At 29.0% G+C, this 22,800-nt stretch overlaps 5 protein-coding genes across 6 annotated transcripts; 2 read left to right on the top strand and 3 right to left on the bottom strand.

Annotated features, from left to right (window-relative positions):
• The first annotated feature begins 963 nt into the window (after window positions 1-963).
• Window positions 964-2,594, top strand: LOC124932284 (transcription factor HHO2-like). The gene is made up of 4 exons (XM_047472899.1): window positions 964-1,346; window positions 1,433-1,978; window positions 2,048-2,124; window positions 2,198-2,594. The coding sequence occupies exons 1-4, from the start codon at window positions 1,160-1,162 to the stop codon at window positions 2,438-2,440; spliced, it is 1,053 nt and encodes a 350-aa protein (XP_047328855.1). The 5' UTR covers window positions 964-1,159; the 3' UTR covers window positions 2,441-2,594.
• Window positions 2,595-4,023: 1,429 nt separating this feature from the next.
• LOC124932282 (peptidyl-prolyl cis-trans isomerase CYP40) lies at window positions 4,024-6,731 on the top strand. Of its 2 annotated transcripts, none has more exons than XM_047472896.1 (9): window positions 4,024-4,382; window positions 4,539-5,039; window positions 5,138-5,225; window positions 5,317-5,369; window positions 5,633-5,737; window positions 5,941-6,016; window positions 6,107-6,144; window positions 6,239-6,318; window positions 6,396-6,731. In XM_047472896.1, the coding sequence occupies exons 1-8, from the start codon at window positions 4,212-4,214 to the stop codon at window positions 6,290-6,292; spliced, it is 1,086 nt and encodes a 361-aa protein (XP_047328852.1). In that variant the 5' UTR covers window positions 4,024-4,211; the 3' UTR covers window positions 6,293-6,318; window positions 6,396-6,731. The 2 variants fall into 2 exon arrangements, with proteins under 2 accessions (XP_047328852.1, XP_047328853.1); XM_047472897.1 differs by having other exon boundaries at window positions 6,393-6,731.
• On the bottom strand, window positions 6,696-7,535 carry LOC124932286 (CCG-binding protein 1). Its single transcript, XM_047472900.1, has 2 exons — window positions 7,279-7,535; window positions 6,696-7,195 (listed from the first exon to the last, which is right to left on the bottom strand). The coding sequence occupies exons 1-2, from the start codon at window positions 7,496-7,498 to the stop codon at window positions 6,795-6,797; spliced, it is 621 nt and encodes a 206-aa protein (XP_047328856.1). The 5' UTR covers window positions 7,499-7,535; the 3' UTR covers window positions 6,696-6,794.
• Window positions 7,536-7,647: 112 nt separating this feature from the next.
• Window positions 7,648-8,729, bottom strand: LOC124932283 (transmembrane protein 45B). Its single transcript, XM_047472898.1, has one exon. The coding sequence runs from the start codon at window positions 8,719-8,721 to the stop codon at window positions 7,747-7,749; it is 975 nt and encodes a 324-aa protein (XP_047328854.1). The 5' UTR covers window positions 8,722-8,729; the 3' UTR covers window positions 7,648-7,746.
• Window positions 8,730-12,349: 3,620 nt separating this feature from the next.
• LOC124932892 (protein JINGUBANG-like) lies at window positions 12,350-14,008 on the bottom strand. Its single transcript, XM_047473603.1, has one exon. It carries the CDS (start codon window positions 13,956-13,958, stop codon window positions 12,633-12,635), a length of 1,326 nt encoding a protein of 441 aa, XP_047329559.1. The 5' UTR covers window positions 13,959-14,008; the 3' UTR covers window positions 12,350-12,632.
• Window positions 14,009-22,800: the final 8,792 nt, after the last annotated feature.

The following is a 22,800-nucleotide window of genomic DNA, read 5'->3' as shown; positions in this document are numbered from 1 at the left end:
TGAATTTGAATTTACACATCTTCTATCAATCTTCTTTGATGTTCAGTTATTTGAAAATAATATTTAATTTATTTGGGTTTTTTTAATGGACGGTGGTTTATTTTAATCAAATTGTTACTTCTTGCAATAAATATTTTAAAATAATAAATAAATTGTCAAAACGCGTTAGATTCTCTATTTCCTTTTTTACCATCCATAATTAAGGTAAGATTCCTAACTGTCCTACTTTCTTTATTTGAATTCAATTTCGGCAATTTACAGTTTTCTCCCTCCAGTATATAAAATCTTATTTAAATTGTTTAATAAATTCTCACTAATTCAATATTAATATATCTTTCTTTTATTATTATTATTATTTTTTTCTTATATTCCGTTATCTCTTTTGACTTATAATGATACACATAGATAAAGTTATATTAATTTCTTTAGTTTTTATTATAAATTATTACTGAATAATTTTAGATTGTTTGTATTTGTGATAGTGACTTATAATATGAATATTTTTTATTAAATAATTTGATTATTTAAAATAAAGTTCTAGATCACTCTCTCATTTATTAATACTGTTGCACCCCCAAATCTTTCATTGAATGCTACAGTGTTCCATTTTAGAAGATATGCATCAAGTCATAATGACCACATTGCCCCTCTACATAAACCTTTTTTTTAAGGAAGTTTATTATTCAAGGATTGAAAAATAAATATTTACAACCCAATGTTGTACATTATAATATTTATAAAATTAATAAAAAAAAATGATGAATTTTGCATCCCAAATAAATGAATGTCTAAAATAACACAAGGGTAAGGGTAGTTTAGGGAGTTTGATGTTAATGAGTTAACTCGTAGCAGCGAGTGAGAAGAAGCTATACGCGACGACGCGTAAGTGAAATCTCAAACAGAATCTTCGCCTTTCTCTCTCTCTCACATATCACTTTCCTTTTCATCTCTTCCATTTCTCAGTCTCTCTCTCTCTAAAGATCGCTCCTTTTTCTCTCTACCCTTTTAGATTCCTTCTTGGGTTCTTCTCTTATCCTCTCTTATCTCTCTCTCAATCCGCATCCCCACATACATTTCATTTCATTTCATTTCTGTATATATATATATACAGAGAGAGAGAGAGAGACATGGTAACCGAATCTCATCTGATAATTTAATTATGGATCCGATTCTTCATTATGTACCCAAAACGCTAATCGATTTCCTCGGAGTGTTATCGGCGATCGATGATATCACAGAGAGATCTTCGAAATTAGATGGGTTTGTAGAGATGTTAGAACAAGAGAAGAGGAAAATCAATGCCTTCAAACGGGAGCTTCCTCTCTGCATGCGTCTTATGGATGATGGTTTGTTTCGATTAATTACATAGATAAATTATTACATTGTTGGTTTGCTTATATGGGTTTTGATTAATTCGTGTTTGTTGTTGCAGCAATTCGGATATTGAAAGAGGCGGAAGAGATCAGTCACTGTAGTAAGAGACGAGACCTTCAGCCGGTTGAATTTATACCTTTGAAGGAAAACTATTCTAATGGAGAAGATGAAGAAGCCATTGTTGAATTAACCAAGGATAGTAGTATAGATAAGAGAACTTGGCTGAGCTCTGCTCAGCTTTGGAAGAGTTGTGATGAATTAGACCACAATCGGAAGCAAAAGCAAAATTCAATTTCACAAGGTCGCGATGAGGAAAAGGTTCAGTCTTTAGTTGAAGATCCATCTAATTCTGCTAAAAGAAAGAAACCATTTATGCCATTTACTGTGAATCGAACAAGAAACGATGATAAACCGGAATTACGAGTTGCTTCTGGATTTCCCCTTGTCGTTCCTTCAGTAAAGGGTTGTAAAAATGAATCAGATTTACAGATTACACGGCAGCCGGTGCAGCCGACGACGACTATAAGAAAGCAAAGGCGATGCTGGTCGCCTGAACTCCACCGGCGATTCGTCGAGTCCCTGCAAAAACTCGGGGGATCCCATGGTAAATTTCCCCATTCAGATCCTTAAAAATTGCAGTTTTTCGATTCTTGATTTTTGATTTGATCTGCAGTTGCGACGCCGAGGCAGATAAGAGAATTAATGCAAATCGACAGCCTCACGAATGATGAAGTGAAGAGCCATTTGCAAGTATGTTCTCGAATCTTTAAACAATTTTGATATGTTTGATTTTGAATTGATACAAATGAAAATAAAAACGCAGAAATACCGTCTCCACAACGCTAAAAAAGCTCCTGCGGTCACGAGCGGCGAGAACCGGGCTGTGATGATTCTTGGTGGGCTATTAACGGGTAAAGATCATGAGAATAGTGAATCGTGGAAACAGAGTAGCAGTTCCCAATCTGAATCCCCACAAGGTCCTTTCGATTCTGCTGTGGGAACGAGCGCTGAGGAAGAAGACGATAGATCAGAGAGCTGTGGCTGGAAAAACCAGATCTTTATATAATAGAAACAACAACAACAACAACAACAGAATCAATGAATGGCTGCTGAAATAAGAAAAGTTTTGCCGATAAAGACTACATCTTTCATAAACTGTTTGATAAATGGTGTTCTCTTGCTAAATCAAGAACCCTTTTTAATATTGTTAATTTCAAGTAGATAATGTCTGAGAAATTTTATGTTATGTAATAGGATATCCTCAACAAATTGACATTTATTCATTGCATGGAAATGGAAACTTCTTACCTTGCATACAAATTATGCCCTAATGATGTGGAATGTAGATGTTGATCTTGATTCATAAAAAAAAAACTTACATAAAAAAATATAGTGTACATTGGGCTCATTTATGCCTTGTTTACCTTCTCCATATATAGTCCAGATTCAATTATCAGGCCTTCACTTTGAAGAAAAATGGGAAAGGGCAAAGTGAGATACTATAAAGCTTATAAATTTATTTTTCCGCTTAATCTATATGGTTAAAATCTCGAGTTGACTTTTAAAATTTTACGATTTCACGTGAGGTTAATAAATATGATTTTAAGTAAACTCTTAAATTGATAAATTCTTACGATTTTAAATTTATGATAATAAGATTTTAAGAGTTTATAAATAATTTCGATTTTACGTTTTTACGTTTAAAAAATAAATTTATATTTAAAAATTAAAAAAATTATTTTTTAAAATAAATAAATTAATATAATTAATTTTGTAAGTACAATTTTTTTATAATATTATTTATTTATTATTATTTTTAATTAATTTTATATTTGAATATATATATTTTTAAAATTAGTTAGGTATAAAATACTTAATTATATATAAATAATAATAATAATATATGAATATTATTTTTTCATATTAAACTCTTACGATTTCAACTAAACTCTAGATTTTATGAGTTTACAACTGAAAAAACGATTTTACGTAAACTTTTGATTTTAACCGCCTTGGATGAAAACTGCTGTTCTTGCATAAATATTTGTTATTATTTTGTAGTCTAATGGTTTCAATATTAAGAAGAATAGTTGGAATTATTAAAAAAAAAACATTTATGCACTTTAAATTGTAATTAAAATTGGTATTTATTGGTTACTTTTCCTAGGGCTTGGAAAGGTAAAAAGACCATTTGTGGTAAAATCTAGAAGTCAACAAGCAGCAAGGGCCAATAATTAAGCACTATGTCCACTACAAGCACATACATATTTATGGCCTCAATTTTAATTTGTTGTTGACAGTCACAATGTATTATATTTTAAACATTTAGTGCAAAATAACTCATGGCCTATGGGTTTATTCTATACTCTTTTTTTTTTGGATTTTGTAAAAAAAAAAATCTCATTTGATGAAAAAAATAAGTGAGGAAAATCTCAAAAATAATATAAAAAATTAAATATTTTATCTATTTTTGTTGAATGAAACATGACAAATAATAGTTTCCTCATTATATATAGGTCAAAAGAAGGATAAGATTTAGCTGTTGTCCTTACAAAGATTTGGTAAATTAAACACTCACATTAAATAAATAAATAAAAAAAGGCGGGGTGAACAGCACACGCGGCGCAAATTAGCGAGAAGATGAGCCGGTAGGGGGTTGTTTCAAATGGGGAACAAAGTGAGAGAGAAGCAGACAGCAGCAGCAACTCATTCGAAAAATATAGAAAGCGGGACTTACTTAGCCATCAACAACTGAACCGAACCGAACCGCAACTAGGGTTTCAGTCTCAAAGGTTTAGAGAGAGAAACACCGACTGAAAGAGAGAGAAAGAATAGAGATGGCAAGGCCTAGGTGTTTCCTGGACATTAGCATCGGAGGAGAGTTGGAAGGGAGGTTAGTGGTGGAGCTCTATAACGACGTCGTTCCAAGAACAGCCGAGAACTTCAGGGCTCTTTGCACTGGAGAGAAGGGTATTGGTCCCAACACTGGAGTCCCTCTCCATTACAAGGTTCTTTTCGATTGACATCTCTCTGTTCATTCTTTTTCTTTGTTTTTGGTCCAGCAATGTTAAAGTTAATATCTTTATTTGAAAACACCTGATTGGATCTATTTTTGGATAACACACAAGGAGGAATGTGAATATCTGTTTGTTTTAAATGTTCAGGGAATTCGTTTTCATCGTGTCATTAAGAGTTTCATGATACAAGGTGGTGATACTTCTGCTGGAGATGGAACAGGAGGAGAATCAATTTACGGTGATAAGTTTGAAGATGAGAATTTTGAATTGAAACATGAAAGGAAGGGAATGTTGTCCATGGCAAATTCTGGCCTCAACACAAATGGATCTCAGTTTTTCATTACCACGACTCGCACTCCGCATCTCGATGGGAAACATGTTGTGTTTGGGAAAGTTATTAAAGGAATGGGAGTAGTTCGTTCTATTGAGCATGTTCCAACCGGTGAAAATGATGTACCTGAACTTGATGTTGTAGTTGCTAACTGTGGAGAAATTCCAGAGGGGACTGATGATGGTACATCCAATTTCTTTGAAGATGGTGATATGTTTTCGGATTGGCCGGCTGACATTGAAAATGGTTCTGCCGACCTCTCTTGGTGGGTAAGTGCGGTTGACTCGATAAAGTCGTTTGGCAATGAACATTTCAAGGTAAATTTGACCTGTTGTATTTAAGTTATCAACGATCTTTGTTTGTTTTTTCATTTTATAGCCTTACTCGCATTTTTCTTTCAATTTATCTATTGCAGAAGCATGACTATAAGATGGCTCTTAGAAAATATAAGAAGGCTTTACGTTATTTGGACGTATGCTGGGAGAAGGAAGGGATTGATGAAGGTCAGTAGTCATCTTTTCCTCATTACTCAATGGTTTTGATGAAATCATCTTCGGTCGGTTCTCTGTTAAGCTTTGTCTTTTACTTTTGCAGACATGAGTTCATCTTTGAGAAAGACAAAAGCTCAGATCTTTACCAATAGTTCTGTAAGTACTATTTTTTGCAAATGATGAAAACCAAATCTCTTTACAGTCTTGAAAATGGCCTGTATGTATATTTGAAAAGATAGAATTGTATTATTACAGCACATATGATGATTTTAGCACTAGAATTGTGAATCCATTTACCCAATTATGTGCACTGATAGAAATCCTTGTTACTGTTTCTTTCTTGCCAATTTTTGCTTTTACTATATGCTTGCCTTCTTATGGACTCATTCCTGACACGAAAAGTTTATAATATTTTATAGGCTTGTAAATTGAAATTGGGAGATTTGAATGGTGCACTTTTAGACACCGAGTTTGCTATGCGTGATGATGAGACAAATGTCAAAGCTCTGTTTCGCAGAGGCCAGGTTAGTGCCAGCAACTGTGTAACAAGACAGTAGTGCTCTTAAGCACTACTTGTTGTTTTAGCTAAAGATAAAAATAAGAGATCCATTCTTTGTTTGTATTTTTTGGTCAGACATGAATTTTTTTTCCCCTTTCTATTGTTGTTGAAGATAAGTAATTAGTTCCTAAAATACAATAATCATGATATGATTTTGTTATTTATCAGACGCAGATGGCACTTAATGATATAGATTCTGCAGTTGAATGTTTCAAGAGGGCACTGGACCTTGAACCAAATGATGGTACCATTCCTCTAATTTCTGAAAAGACAACACTTTACATAAAGTTTTTAAGCTAACAAATGATGGTTTCTTGATTCAAATTTATCTCAGCTGCAATAAGAAAGGAGTTTGCCGCTGCAAAACAGAAGGTTGGTGGAATTTGATTTTACGAGTAAAAAAAACATAATATTTTGTAGTGAAAAGAATTAGGTTTAGAATTGTAATTTGTTGTAATTGGAACAGATTAGTAACAGAAGGGAACAACAGAAGAAAGCATACTCAAAGATGTTCAAGTAAAGCAGAGGAAATGAAAGTGCTATATGGTGAGTTTGAAATTTTAGGCCATTGTTAGATTTATTATGGTATAACTAACCTGGATATATGGTTAACTCTCCAGCAGGTTACAATGGGGGAGATGGGAGAAAACAAGCTGCTAATCAAAAAGTCAGTCAAAGGTGGTGAGATATGTTCACAGAACTAAACCCTAAACCAATTTTTTTTGAGCAGTTATTGTTAGATTGATAGAATGATCGATATCCATCCCTTCCTTTTAAGTTTTGTTCTTCATTCAAGTTGTTGTTGTTTACTGTTTACAGACTAAGGATTTCAAACAAATAAGACTTTGGGGAATTTTTTTTCCAATTTTCTCCCTTCAATGACAATCTACTTTTGTTGCAATCTTTCAATACTGAGATTTCAATTCAAGCTAAAGAAAGATGTGTTTATTTTATTATTATTATTATTAACATCTAGAGCACTACAACATGAGTAATATTGTTGTCTGAAAGATGATGATCAATCAATCTGTCTCATGGTCTGGCACAGGGGAATACCAAGCTGGGAATTTCCCTTTGTTCCTCAACAGACGAGTGAAGGGAGAATCCGGCATCAATCCTTTCTCCTCCTCTGCCACCTCCTCTGTCGTCCTAGGCAACCCGTCGGGGATCGGACAGTCTGTCTCCTTCCTCTTCTGATCATCTTCCTCCTTCAAACCTGCTAATCCAATATGACTTTCTTCTTTCTTGGCCTTGTGAATCGCGGTAATCCCATGCACACAGCTTATCAGCGACTTCACTCCTCCAGCTTCGATTATAAGCTTCTCCACATCTTCTTTTGATCTTTCTTTTTCAAGATCTTTTAGTTCGAAGTAAGCTCTCCAGCAGCTATAAGAAGCATCTCCTTCCAGGATTGTACAGTAATCTGAAAACAACAACATAACTAGGTTAATAAACCCAGATGAAATTAACCAAACCAAGAAAGAAACAGAGTACTACTACTACTACCGGCGAGTTCATTCTCGGATTTCTGTATGAGAGGAGGATCCTTGATGATTCTATCCAACTTTGATCTGTTAAAAGGCTCGAGCTTTGGAATGAAAGAGTTATTCCTCGAATTTGAAGAACAAGAGATCGTCGGGGAAGAAGAAGAAGGCCTTGAATTATGTGAATGAAGTTCAAGAACAACTATGGAAGAAGATGGACGAATAAGCACCGATCCTATCATCTCTTTCTTTCTTTCTATATCTATCTATTCAGAAGTCTGAAAGATTTACATTTATATATGAGCATTAACGGATAAGGATGCCGCCGTGGGATTCGGATATTTGCCCACAGATATTTATTACTTTTTCTTTTATATATATAGTACACCTATAAATAATCATTTTATTGAAATAACATATACTTATTTTATAGATATAAACATTACAATACAAAAACAGACGATTCCGACCACAACCCATCAGCCTAAAATTAACAGCATGAAATTGGAAAAGTTGTTTTCAAATTGGTCATTGAGACAGAACCATCGGCGGCGGTGGCGGAGGTAGCGACTCTGCATCGCAGTTGTTGATAATTAGACGACGATTGTCCAAAAAGATTCCTTCTTGCAAACTTGAAGCAAGTGAAGATCCCAACAACGATTAAAATCCCACCAAGTATCCAACTGAACTGTAAATTCGCCAAACCTCTAGCCCTAAAATCAGCCTCTTTACCTTCGCACAAAACTGCTCCATCGTGCATAGAAGAATTACCAACATCTGAAGAACTCATATTCTTCATCATCACACATCCTTCGGGTACAAATCTATGATCCCACAACATAAATCCCATATTCACGAACCAACAACCTTGGAAAACAACTGTTACAGCAAGTACAAGTGCTGCCGGAAAACTATCCGGGCAAAGAACTGTTACCAAACATGCCACTACAGAAACCAACACTATAATCTGCAGAAGCCAATGGTAATGACCTTCTAACCCGACATGATCAGCGGAATGGTAATGGAGCAAGAAAAGCTCCTGACTGAAAACAGAGGTGGCTAGGATTCCTGAAACTCCTGTCAGAACATCGGAGCAAGAACAGAACTCGGAAAACAGGGTGAATCCTGAAAATATAGCTAGATGGAGGAACATGGTGGCGTGTTCGAAGTTGTTGAGCTTGAAAGTGAAGTGAATGAAAGGAAAGTCCAAGATTTGCATGATAATGGCTAAGATTGAGAAGGTGAGGACGAAGAGGAGTTCTAAGTATTTGAGGCTGGGAATTAGATGGAATTCAAATGGGTACCAATATGATGACCTGAAATTGGTTGAACTTTTCAAATGGTAAGCTTTAATGGTGTTGATAGTATGCCATAGCCCGAGAAGGGCAAGCGAAGAACCGGGTATTATGTGTCCTGCAAAGGTCCCCATTGAAGCAAGCAAGATAGCTTCTTCTGATTCATACATACTAATTAGCCTTCTCCGACTTAAATACAAATCAAAAGTATTCATGTCAATTTCATTGGTGGACGATGCATGCATGTCCATTACAGAGAAAACCATTTAAGGTAAAACAAAGGATAAAAAGGTTCTCCTTTTTTTACTACTGTTTTTAAAACAAAAGTAGTAGTATGGAGCACCATAATGAAGATAATGGAATGCTGAAATGACGAAAATACCATTGAAAGTGAGGAAATGAATATATTAACATGAGGGCAGGGAAGCCAATTATCATGAAAATCTGAACATCATGAACATGAAAGACACAAAAGGTGTCCCTTGGGTGATTAAAGAAGGTAAAGATGGATGAAAGTGGTTTCCATAATTCCATTATAGGATCATCAAATATACATATATATGGTGGGAAATGACTTGATTGTCACCTAACAATGAAGTTGTCACACGGCAGAAAAAAATTGAATTGATTGCATCATCCATCTTCTTTTGAGACTGATTCCACTGAGAAAGAAAGTTCATCACAGTTGAAAGTTTATATCAAATTTTTCGAGAAATAGATATGTTGCAGATTTTGATGTTGTTTTTAGATCAAATTTGTGTAAGATGATTAATGTAGTGTAGCTTAATGGTTATTATATGTTTTCTCGATACAAAAATATTTGTATCTTGATGATTAATAAAGTATAACTCAGTTAAAGTGTAATTATTTAGTGGGTTATAAAATTTTACATCACTTAGATAATAGTAAGTTTGAGTAGAGTGTACTTTATTTAGTGAGTTATAAGATTTTTTTAGATAATAGTAAGTTTGATGAATATAAAAATTGAAGATTAATATTCTTAAACGTGACCATGGCGAGAGCGGTAGGGTGCCATACTAATTTTCTTTTTAATTAAAAAAAAATTGAATATCAATATCAAGAAACCATATTGTAAGAAAATAAAGAAATTACAAAGAGTGATAACCCATTTTGGATTATGCGGTATTAATTCAAATTGATGAAATATTGTTTAAGTCCTTAAATTTTCTCAATTATTTAAATTTCTTCTTAAACTTTATACTATGAGAAAATAGCTATCTACTTTTATTGACTCAATTAATAATGGGCATACCCACATCAAATCTAATTTATCCAAATATTATAAAAACATAATTTCACAATGAAAACATTATGACTGATTTTAGAGTTTATTTGGTACAAATTTTATTTATTGTTGTCAAAAATCAAAATCAATTATTTTGTTATAATAAATTGATCAAACTACTTTTTTTAGTTAGATAAAAAAATAACTTTTTCATTCATTTTTACTTAAAAATATTAAATTATTCCCCACATCTTTTAGACTTTTATATTAAATAAAAATGACTAATTTTAAGAAGTGATTAGAGGATAAGTGTGATAAAATATTAGTTTTAAATAATCTCAAAATATTTATAATTGACTAGTACAACCAGTGTTTCATTTAGCCCAAGTGAATGAAGACTGACTTATTCAATTAGGAACCCATTTGAAGATGTAAAGCCCAAAGTTCTTTCTTAGCCCATGTTGGTTGAATCTCTAGATCATTAATTAGATTAGGTTCATTTAAAATTTAAACTTGATTGTGCTAGAGTTAGAACTCTTGAAAGATATGCATAACAATAAGTCTTAACTGTTATTATATCAATATACATGAGAATTGACCTGCCTCCAATAATTGCATGAATGAGGATTTTTTTCAATTTAAAAATTGACCTGTCTCCAATCCCTGTACTCCATATGTAACTTAAACATCATGTAAGTTATCAAGATCAACCAAGCAATTGCCCTATTGAAATCGTCATTTAAAGTCCATGATTGATTTCATTATGTGTGGCAACAAATTGATGATGATCGAGACTTCCCATCAATAGAGTTTGCGAGAAAATAATAACGACAAGAGACCTATATAGTTTGATAATTGAATTGTTTTGGTTTATTTGAATAATTAGGGGTTAGGTTTAATTTAGGTTATTTTCAAGTTATTTAAGTAAGAAAAAACATTATAGATATAAATATATAATAGAAAGAAACAAAAAGAAAGAAGAGGATCTTTTTTGATATTTTAAATTATGGTTTGTGAGTAGATTGTTGGATCTTAAGTGGTATATTTAATTTGATGAGTAAACTATATATTTATGTTTTTACTCAGATAAGATGATTTTCAATAACTTATATAAATAATATTATTTTAAAATATTCAATTAACTATTTAAATCATAAAGTATCAAACAAAGTTAGAAGATGGTTTCATTCTCTATTTAGAAAAATACATATGAAGTTTGAAAATTATTTTAGCCTCCTATAAATAAATATATATATATATATATATATATATAATAGTTGAGTTAAACTTGATTTAATGTAATTCCGAACTATTTCATATGGAGAATGATCATTAAGAACTTCACTATATGGAAGATAAAATTGAAAAACCTTTACTGTATTGGGGGTTTTAGATTGTAAAGATTTAGGTCTCTTTTAAGAAATTAAGGAATATGTTTGTTTGATAAAGAAAATATAGTCTTAAAAGTCAAATTTCAATTTAATTTTATGCAGTTGTTTTTAACCAATGCATTAAATTCTAAATATAAGTGACATTTCTAATAATTATTATATTTATAATAAATATATAAAGTATATTAATCCATGGATCTAAATTATTATTAAATAATTTTTTTATTAATAATATGTTGCAAATTGTAATAGTTTCAAAAACAACTTTTTCCATACCAATATGTACTAATTATAAAAATGGGAAAATGAGAAAAACTAACATGCCATTTGTAAATATTTATTTTTGAAATATAATAAAATGGGTTTGTTAAATATATGAATGGAAGATTAAATACTTAAATTTGAGAGAAAAATGAAACAAAAACAATTAAAAGAGAATAAGGATAGGAGCATGAGAGGGATGCAGTGAGTGAAACATCATAATTTTCGATATTTAAATTCATAATTGGATTGACAAGATTAAAAGCTTCAAAATTATTATTTTTCATTCCGTAATGCAGAAGTTTTGTCATTTAAGGAATACATTAAACAACTTTGCTCACTATATTTGTAATTGATCGGAAATAACTATTGACCTTATTTCTAATGCTTAGTTTACTTGTAATAATAAGTTATTTGTAATTTGTTTTAAACTATTAGATCGACTTTGTAAAATCACAATTCCATCAATATTGAAGCACAAAAAATACAATACTTGTGAGAATTGTGTTATAATTAACCTCAAACATATATGTATTAAGTTGAAATTAAATTATTATTTATTTATTTATATTTTTTCAAATAGTCCAACAACACAAATATGACATGTGTTTCTCTTTACAATTAATAATGTTTTTGTTTATATTTTGAATAAAAAAGAACTTAAATTGATTTTATGGAAAAAAAATCTCATAATAATTTATGCCACAAAACAACTGATCACATAAATATTTAAAATTTATTAAGATTAATATCAAACAAACAAAAATAAATACATTAAAATTGAAAACATGCCCTATCAATAAAATAAATAAATAAAAAGAAAGAAAAACTCAATAATAAAATGGCTAAAATCCCATGTTACTCTCTGAATAATTTTATGGCTAATTCTTGCTACACATGTGCACTATTAATTATCTCTTTATTTTTATACCAGGAAAATGACTGTACATTATATGATCATGATGATGATGTGGCATGCTGATTCTGGAAGCTGTCGTAATATAAAAAAAAAAAATCAATCTTAAACAACGACAAACAAAATTAGTAATGGACCCCACCATTCACCGACTTTTTTTCAATTTGGGACCTGAACCGGGCCTCTCATTCATCAACTTGTACTTCAATCTACCATTCTTCTTCTTCTTCACCGCCACTTCACGGCGGCGGCGCGTGAATTACACTTTCACATTTGCTCGTCCAAAACCCTCCATACCTTAACCGAGTTATCCAAACTTCCACTATACACAGTCCATTTCCTATCCCCTTCCGACGTCGGTTCACAATCCTCCTTCATTACCAAACACTTTATTGGACCGCCGTGCCCGGTTAACATCGACAAGAAACTATGGTCACCTCCCATGTTTCTTTTCCATACACAAATGCTCTTGTCGGCGGATCCACTCAATACCAAATTACCCGCCACGGAGAGACAGAGCACCGCCGCCCTGTGACCATGTAAAACGCCGCCGTGAGATAATCTCTTCTTCGATTCCCAGAAATTTACGAGCCCATCTGATGACCCACTGTAAATCAATCCTTGAGGAATCACCGTCGCTAACGCCGTCACGGCACTCTCTTGTTCCAACAACGTTTGAACAAGAACGTGCTTTGTTGTTTTCCCCATTAATTCCCTTCTCCAAACCTTCACCGTCCCGTCGGCTGAACCGGTGAATACGAGACAATCAAATCCGGTTACGATTGAATTAACGGCGTCGTGATGGGCTATAACAGATTCCAAACATTTTGAATCGGAAAGTCTCCAAACTTTGAATGTTTTGTCCCATGAACCGGAATAAAGAATTCCCTGTTTTTCGTCCAAACTCATGCATGAAACGGCGTCGTAATGTTTTATCCATGGAACGCTTACGTGTCGCCGTACTTGAACGTAGTTATTAGGGTTGAAAGCGCTTTTGATGTAATCTCTAATTCGGGGAAGGGTTCCGAGTCGCCGGTGAGGATTTTTGGTATTTTCCGGTGAGAATTTCCAGACACGGATTTTACCGTCTTGATGACCGGTGAATATTTTGTCGCCGGCAATGACTATGGCTTTGACAAGGCCGCTGTTAGATTTGAAACCGGAGAATTCCTTCATTTGTTTCCATACCCGGATGTTCTTGCTTTCCGATCCGGTAAAGAGAAAGTCGTCGGAAGCGGCGAGTGAATAGACATGACCCTCTTCACGGACTAGAGTGTAAATGAGGCCGTTATGATTTGAAGGAAGAAGATTAGGAGCCAAAGACCATGGCGATTTTGCATAGGGCGACATTATGTAAGGAGAAGGTGAAGGGGCGAAATCGGTCATTTCATCGGGAGATCTATCGCCGCTTCCGCCGCCGCCGCGAAACGGGCTTCCAAGAGACGAATTGCTAGGACGGGAATGGGATTCCTTGAGACTGTTTGAAAGTGCGGGATCTGAATGAAGGAAAGCTCCGAGCTTTAGACGATGAGAACCTGACCCACCTCCGCCGCCGCCGCCACCGCCGCCATTCGGTTTTATGTAGCTGTTCATTTTTTCCAAGAACTGAAATTGGAGAAGATGTGTATAGAGAGAGAGAGAGAATCTGAGAGGATTTGGTGGGAAAGGAAAAAGGAAAGTGTTTATCTATATATAAATAAAAAAATAGAAAAATTTCAAACCAAGAAGAAGGAATGAACGTCTATAGTGTGTACATGAAACAATTCTAGAAGGATCGTTCTCCACCTTTCACTCGTCTTCTTGTGTCGTTTGGTTTGATTTTTCATATGTTATTGATGAACAGTTATAATTAGGCAGTCAATAATGAATTTATTATTAATTATATATATATATAGGAGAAAAAGGGGAAGAATCTAAAGATAGATAGACAGCATGATTAATTAATTAATTAATTAGGACAAATGGGTTGTGTTAATTATTAATCCCATTTTTAGGGTTAAGACTGGCATTGAACGGACGACTTCTTTGAACGAGAAAAATGACAAGAGTTGTTGTATTTTACGTTATTGACTCATCATCGTCACATGTACTATTCGTGTGGGTTGGTTTGGTTTGGTATATTCTTTCCTAATTTCTCAGAAATATATTAATATAATATTAATAATGTGCGTTTCTTGTAATTCCAATGGATAGAGGACAATTAAAGCTTGATTCCCATTAATATTTGGTTGAGTTTGAATGAGAAATAATTTTGAGGTCAAAAGTTCTGAATAATTTAATTCATTCAACATTCATATATTGATATATGCATGGTGTTGAATTAAATTTCTCACAGAAAATAATGATTAGAAAACATTCCAAACATAAGTGTTACAATAATAATATGGTAATTTACTTAGTATGGTAAAAAGCCAAAAGGGTATATATGAATGGGAAAAGGGAATAGTTTAAGCGGAAGAGTCAGGCCGCCGCAATGTAAAAATGACCATCGAAGCTGGACCGGTCAGATTGACCGCCCTCCTGCTGCCATGGCTTCTTCTATTTTCCCATTAATCGTCTTTCAATAAATAAAAAAAATGGGTAAAAGTCCATAAATTACCAATACTTGCATATATTTTCACACACATTTTTTTCAAGGTAATATATATATTTAATTAATCATTATGACATTTATTTGAGGACATAAATTTATATTAAATTAGTTTGGAATCCTAAACTAATTATAAAAAAAACTATTTAAAAAATTAGTATTATTCTCTTCTAAACTTAAAATACTAGCATTATTTTATGAATCAATCTTACAACTTTAACTATACAAATCCTAAAAAATGTTAAAATGTAATAATATATGTAATATTGAGAATTAATTTATGTTTTACCTACCTTTCAAACAAATTTTCTCATATATTATATATTCACATAATCTACATTTTTATTCTCATTCTCAGAATACTCACATTTCTATTTCTAAATCATTAATTAACATACTAATTATATATTTTTCACATTAAACTCGTTAAATACTTTATTTTACAAATATAAATATATATAATTAAAATTAATAATACATATATTACATAAATACTAAAATAACACATATATTTTATTTTTACTTAATTTTATAAATATAATATATATAATTAAAATTAAACATTATAAATTAAATAATTCAAATAAATATTATATATTAAAATAAAAATAAATTACATAAACTTTTAATATTATATATTAAAATAAAATAAATTATATTATAAAAATATTAAAATAAATTATATTACATAAATACTATTACTCATATATTTTATTTTTACTTAATTTTATAAATACATTGTGTATAACTAAAATTAAATATTTTAATTTAAATATTCAAATAAATATTATAAAGTAAAATGAAATATTATACACTAAAATGAAATATATTACATAAAATTTTAATATTATATATTAAAATATAATATAATATATAAATATTAAAATAAAATATATTATATTATATTATATAAATATTAAAATATTGCATAAATAGTTAAATATTATAAATATTGTAAGCTTTATGTAATATTACATATATTACATAAAATATTATAAATATTATAAGCTTGATGTAATTTATTTTATTTTAAGTTTTTTTTAATTGATACTTTTATAAATATTTTAAAATTTAAGTAATTTATTTAAAGGTTTATTTTATTTAAAGTTTATATTATGTATTTTAGTTTATAATATTTATTTAAATTATTTAATTTAGTATATTTAGGTTCAATTATATATATTATATTTATAAATTTAAGTAAAAATAAAAGACAATACAAAAGTATAAATAATATATATAGAAGAAGAAAAAATTCATTATACAACTATTTCAATTAGATGTATGAACCAAAAATAATTAAATCCAACAATACCCAAAAGAGTAATATTAAGATTATACAAAAAAGAAAAAAAATAGTAACTCAATATTACTATTATTATAAACCTGAATAAAAAATAAATAAATAAAAGACTCTTAATTTTATTTTTTTTATATTAGAAAAAAAACCTTTATAAAAATATTATAAAAAAGAAAAATAAAAGGAAATAAATAAATAAAAATAAGAGAGAGAAATTGATTAATTAATTAATAAAAAGAAAAAAAAATAATATTTAATTAATAAATATATAATTTAAAAAAAAAACTCTGAATAATAGAGGGTGAAATAATCCACGATATATATATAATTATAATATTTATTATTAATCAATTTAAACGCATAGTTTTTAAAAATTAATATAATAATAGATAAATAAATAAATAAATAAGTTTATTATATTTATTATAAATATTTGTGAAGACTAATATCTTAGTATTAAAGCACCATAATTCATTTCATTAATAATTGGTGTGTTCATTTATTAATCATTTTCAAAACAAAGACACATATATAGCTCTTAAGAATGATATTATGTCTCATCTAATGAAAATATATGAATAAGATGTCAAGGATATAATAAACCTAAATCACATTTTTTTCAAACCTCATAAAACTCCTAAAATTGAGTAACCCACAAGTCTATACACATAAAACTTTATAAATTTATATATATATATATTATTTATTTTAATCTAATTTAACCAATATCCCATCATAGATAAATTGTTTTTATTTAGTAGATATAAATTACTTTTATTATTTGTAAATGATTGAATTTTTATAAATAATAAATTATTTTTGACCTATTAAATTGACTTTTACATGTTAGGTTTACTAATGATTTGTTTGGAGGGAGACCTTTGAGATAATATAATGGATAGTCAGATTCACCACCTACCTCCTTGAGCACTTCAACTTCGGTTAATAATCTTGGACCCATTCAGAATTTAAAGTTATGCTGAACTTGAAAAACTAAATAAATATTTTATCCAGATCCTATTTTATAAGAAAAAATATTAATATTAATATTTTTGTTGGGCTTGAGCCCAAATATGCCTGGTGTAGTGTAGATCCTCCCCGCCAACAATAACTAGTCAAAGAAATGAGAAGTGACATGATCATGATCCGAGGATGATGACAGCAGAAAAAGGTATTAATTGTTTGGCCGGCAATATATATAATTGATTTCTAATGTCAACCTTACTGACCGTGAAATATTTATGCAAGATCCGATCCGATCCTTCAAGTCAAATCTATATATTAATATTATTATGCCTAGCTAGTTTGATATATTTGACCGACCAAGGGTACGAGTAGCAAGTACAAAAACGTTCTTCTTTCATACCCTAGACAATATAATTCAAGTAATTATAAAAAATAAAAAATAAAAATTCTAATCAACTTTTTATGGAATGATATCTTTTTTGAAATGTAAAAAATAGTTTAGTTTAAATAAATAAAATTATATGTAAATGAAGAGAAAGAAGTTGTTTTCAAAGTAGAGTGAAGTCTATACAATACATGCAACAAATAATGGAAATTACGTCAAAGTCAAGGCGTATTTATTTAGGGCGTGACTTTGTTCAATCCAGATAAAGCTACACCTCAAAAAAAAAAAAAATAGAGGATAACTACAACCAAGTTTAGTTTAAGGCTCTATAGTCCACTACCTTTGTTTGATTTTTTATTTTGTATTTAATGTTAAAGTATAAATGGTTCGGTTAAGACAGTTTACAAATGATTTGTTTCAGTTTATTGATTTCCAAAAATCATTACTAATAATGTAAATTATATTTAATTTTGTTTAATATTGACAATAATAATAATAAATTACATATAAATCAATTTAGCACAATTTGTTTTTAAAGAAAATGAAATTATAGAATTAATTATTAAGAAAGATTTAAATATAAAATTATACATTTTTTTTAAAATATTAACCGGTCTGTGAGTTGAGCGGTTCAAAAATTAGAAAGAGTTTGTGTTGATCTTGGTAAATTGTAAAAAAAAGAAGAAGATAAAATCAAATTATAATTTTTTTGTAGAGAGTTTAAGTGTGAAACTAAGATACTCAAAACACTAGTCATCATAAATTTAAAATTTTATTTAGGAAAGATTACAAATAAGATTTTAGAGATATTTTTTTAGAACTGAATAATCTATTAATAAAATGATGTGAGGTGTCATGTAAGAATTATTTTAAAATAAATAACTCATAATTAAATAAACTTGTGTAAACTAGCCAAACACATGGTAATACCCATTGTCTCTGCAAAAGTATAGTATAAGTAGTTTTTTTATACAATATTTAATTTTGTGTTTATAAGTATCTATTTATAATAGCCATAGAATACAAAATTATATATAATATTATTATTTTAAACCATTCAATAATTTAATTTATTAATAAAAATATTAAAAGAATTTTATTTTATAAATTATAAATATAAAAAATATAATAATTAAAAGACAAATAATAAAAACACCTATAATAACCAACATCAAATCAAACAAGCCCTTAAAGATATAATAAAGTCATTCATAATCATTTGAGTACGATACCTAATCCAAGAAAATGGATCATATATAGTACATACTAAGATAAGTCAAAGTCAAACCCATAGCAAAAAGGTTGATATTAGGCTTTTTATATAATTTATTTTTAATTTTGTTTGATAAAATCTATATTTTAATAAATAGGTTATTTAAATTTATTTAGAATAAATTATAAAATTATTTTTTAAAATAAAAATAAAGTAATTATATTTTAATTAATAAAATAAATAATTTTATTATTAGAATTACAATAATAAGATAAATATTTTTTCTGAAAAAAAAATAATAAAAGAAAAACTAAAATCTAGTATATCAAACGAGCTAACATTTGTCATTTTGAAAAGACAAAAGAAATACATTGAAAATAATCTCAAATAACTACCATCCAATCCCAATCCAACACTTCATCAATTACAATATTTAAATTATCAATCTAATTATTATTATCTTTTATTTTTATTTAATATTTTATTTCATTAGATATATAAGGTTTTAACAACTTTTCACTCATATAACTTAACTTTTATTATTTACAACAAATTTATTTTTTTAGAATACTTTCAAATGACTCATAAAACAATCAAGCAAATTATTTATGATAATGCAAAATTCATAAAAAAACAAAATACTAAAAATTAACTTTAATAACTTGTGTTACTTAATTTTATTTATTTTAATTCACATTTAACAACTAAAAATACATTAATTTGACATAAGTCATATGTTCCATAATTAACGCTAACTAGCATGTATTCTGTATTCTGTGCGTTTGCACGAGTAATGATATAAAAAAAACGTGAAAAAAATATTACAGTAAAAATGTGATAGTAATTTTTATTTTATTTTTAACCGTTTTAAGTTTATGGACGGGTCAACCCACAATCCGACCTAGTATCCATTTACTCTCACATATATATATCCAAATTAACCACAACTCTCGATCTCACAATCCGTGTATTTTAAAAATTAAGCATCATTATATAGAGAGAGATTAGTTAGTTAGAAAATTGAACTTATATTGTTAAAATGTCTCGCGTTCATCAATTTGGTGTTGAATTTAAAATATAAATTGTTATTAACTTAATTGGCTAAAAGGTTGTACTTGTTTTTGTTATGTTGCAAGTTCAAACCATACTTATAACTTTTTTAATTTTATTTTCAACGTTTTAAGTTTATGGGCGAGTTAACCCAAAATCCAACTCAAGTATCCATTTACTCACATATATATTCAAATTAGCCGCAGCTCTCGACCCGACAATTCAGACAATCTAAAAACTAAGCATCATTATATATATTACACATGTATTTAAGACAAGTTTATTTTAAGGGTTGCTCTCAGAGACGGATGCAAGAATTCACCTTGGGGTGGGCTTAAATTTTGTGTAATAAATTATATATATAAAAGACGTTATACTATAATAATTAAATAAGTTAAACTTTACGAGATTTTAAAACATAAAATTCATCTATAATAAAATATATATTTACATCCTTAGATGAATTTCGTTCCATATAAAGTGTCAAAGAGTGGCAAAAACATCATGCTCTATTTTATTGCGAAATTCAGTGTTCACATTTTCATTGCCGAAAATGTTTGCTCCGTATTATTAAAAAATAAATAAATATTTTATTGAAGAGTTATAGTAAAATTCTAAGAAAAATAAAAAATTAGATAAATATATATTAATCAATCCTAATAAAATAAAATCAGTTATAAATATAATAAAGTTAATTAATACATAAATTAAGAAGATAAATATTAGGGAAGAAAATTATAATTTTTTTTTATATTTTATCACTTTTCAAATTAAAAAAATAAATATAAAAAATTTAAATGAAAATAATTAGATGATAAAAAATTAGTAATATATTAAATTAGTGAAATAAAATTTAAGTTTAAATAAATCCTAAATAAAATGGGAAGATAATTAATGATATGAAATTAAGTATATAAAAAGATTCGTCAATATATAAGTAGGGTTTATAAATGAGAAGCAGATATTCAGATTTTTTTTATTTTATTATATATATATATATATATATATATATATAATTAAGGGGTGGGCTTAAGCCCACCTCAGCCCAGGTACGTCCTTTTTGCTCTGGTCTAGTTTTCAAAGAAAAATAAGTATATGTTGAGGCTTCGATTTTTTAAGAAGAAGAGGTGTCTATTTTATGAGTTTAAGATTATTATTATGATTTTTCTATTAGTAGCATTTTGAATTGAAGTTGATTGTGGGTGTCATGGTTCTCCTTAATTAATATTTTTTTTTGGAAAAATAAAATTGATTATATTTATTTTATTTTAGCTCGAAAAAAACAAATGTATGCTCTGTAGGCCTGCCCTATATTTCGAAGAACAATTATCTGGCCCATTAACAACGCAATCGTATTGTTGAAAGCCTGACCCATTAAATTGATGGCTGAAAATGCTGAATAATTGGATTATCCGTTCGGCCCAAACTAATATTAACTAAGAAGAATTTTCCATTCTCAACAACAACAAAAATTTAATAATAATGATTCTCTACAGGTGGGGTCTCCACTCTCCATTACACACCAAAAATGTTGTCTCCTAGAAAAGGATGTATCTCTAACACATATATTAAGAACTTAAAAATATACATCATTTTCATAGTTTTCAAAAAAAATAAGTAAACAACTTATTTGTTACAAAGATTAATATATCAAAAACCTATGACAAAGTTGAATGATCTTATTGTCAAACTTCATAGTATGTTCTTGAATTTTCAAATGGTTACATTCAACTCAACTTATAAATATTCTTTCTATCTTTACCAATGAATTATCCATGTTGATTAATATTTGAGAGCAGTTTCACACATTTTCTTACCTTAGAGGGATTATATTTTTTTTATTCTTATACTATTCTCATTTTGAAATCCTTCCATACAATATTGATGCAATTGTTTACAATTATTTACGTGTCTTGCTTTAATATTATTAAAATGAACTGTTGCTAATACAATTGTAATTTTAATGAAGAACTCTATTGTATGAATGAAATATAATATTTGTTTAAAAAATATATATTAATACACCTAAAGTAAGTAATATATGTTCTTAGAAAAAAATAAAATAAAATAAAATAAATATTGTCATCTCAATTTTCATATGATATGGACCATACAGTTCAAATTTATTTCTTTTTTCTCTGGGACCATCTTTTTTTCTTTATATTTGATGATCTATATATATGATTATTATGAACAACAAATATTTAACTTTAAAAAGAACATACTTATCTCCTCAAAACCTACATGTCCGATATCAATCTTTACAGATTTGTTTTTATATCTATATTCATATATAAATACAAACATAAAAATATATTTATTTAATAAAATGCATATATTCAGATATAATACACAACACGTGATTTCTTCATATGCTGTCTATTGATATATGATTATACTAGCATTCCTATAATATATATTTATTGGTTGTTGACATGAATTAAATTATATTATAAATTACACATCAAATTATAATTATAATGCATATAAATGATATAATCACACAAATAATAAAATACATATAATCAAACAAAACATTAAAGGTATTATTCAAAATCAATATAACTAAAACACTCTTTTATATTTTAATTTTATATAAAATAGTCCTATATAGTGGGTATTCAACCGGCCGGTTAACTGATTAACCGGTTAAACGGTTCCGATTAATACCGGTTTTGACTTTTATTTTACAAACCGGTTAACCGACCGTTAATGGTATCGGTTTTACCGATTCTAGTTCTACCGGTTTTGGTCGGTTCTGGCCGGTTAACCGAGTTTAACCAGAAACCGATATTTCAATTTTTTTAAATTAAGTAATAAACTTATAATTTTTTTTTTTAAAATTATTGTTCGCACTTTCCTATTATATTATTCTCAATCTTTTCTTGTCTCTATTATATAATATTATATTATTATAATATAATATAATAT

The sequence above is a fragment of the Impatiens glandulifera genome, chromosome 3 (assembly GCF_907164915.1).
Source record: "Impatiens glandulifera chromosome 3, dImpGla2.1, whole genome shotgun sequence".
In the NCBI taxonomy this organism is placed as follows: domain Eukaryota; kingdom Viridiplantae; phylum Streptophyta; class Magnoliopsida; order Ericales; family Balsaminaceae; genus Impatiens; species Impatiens glandulifera.
This window is presented reverse-complemented; position numbering and strand designations above follow the sequence as displayed.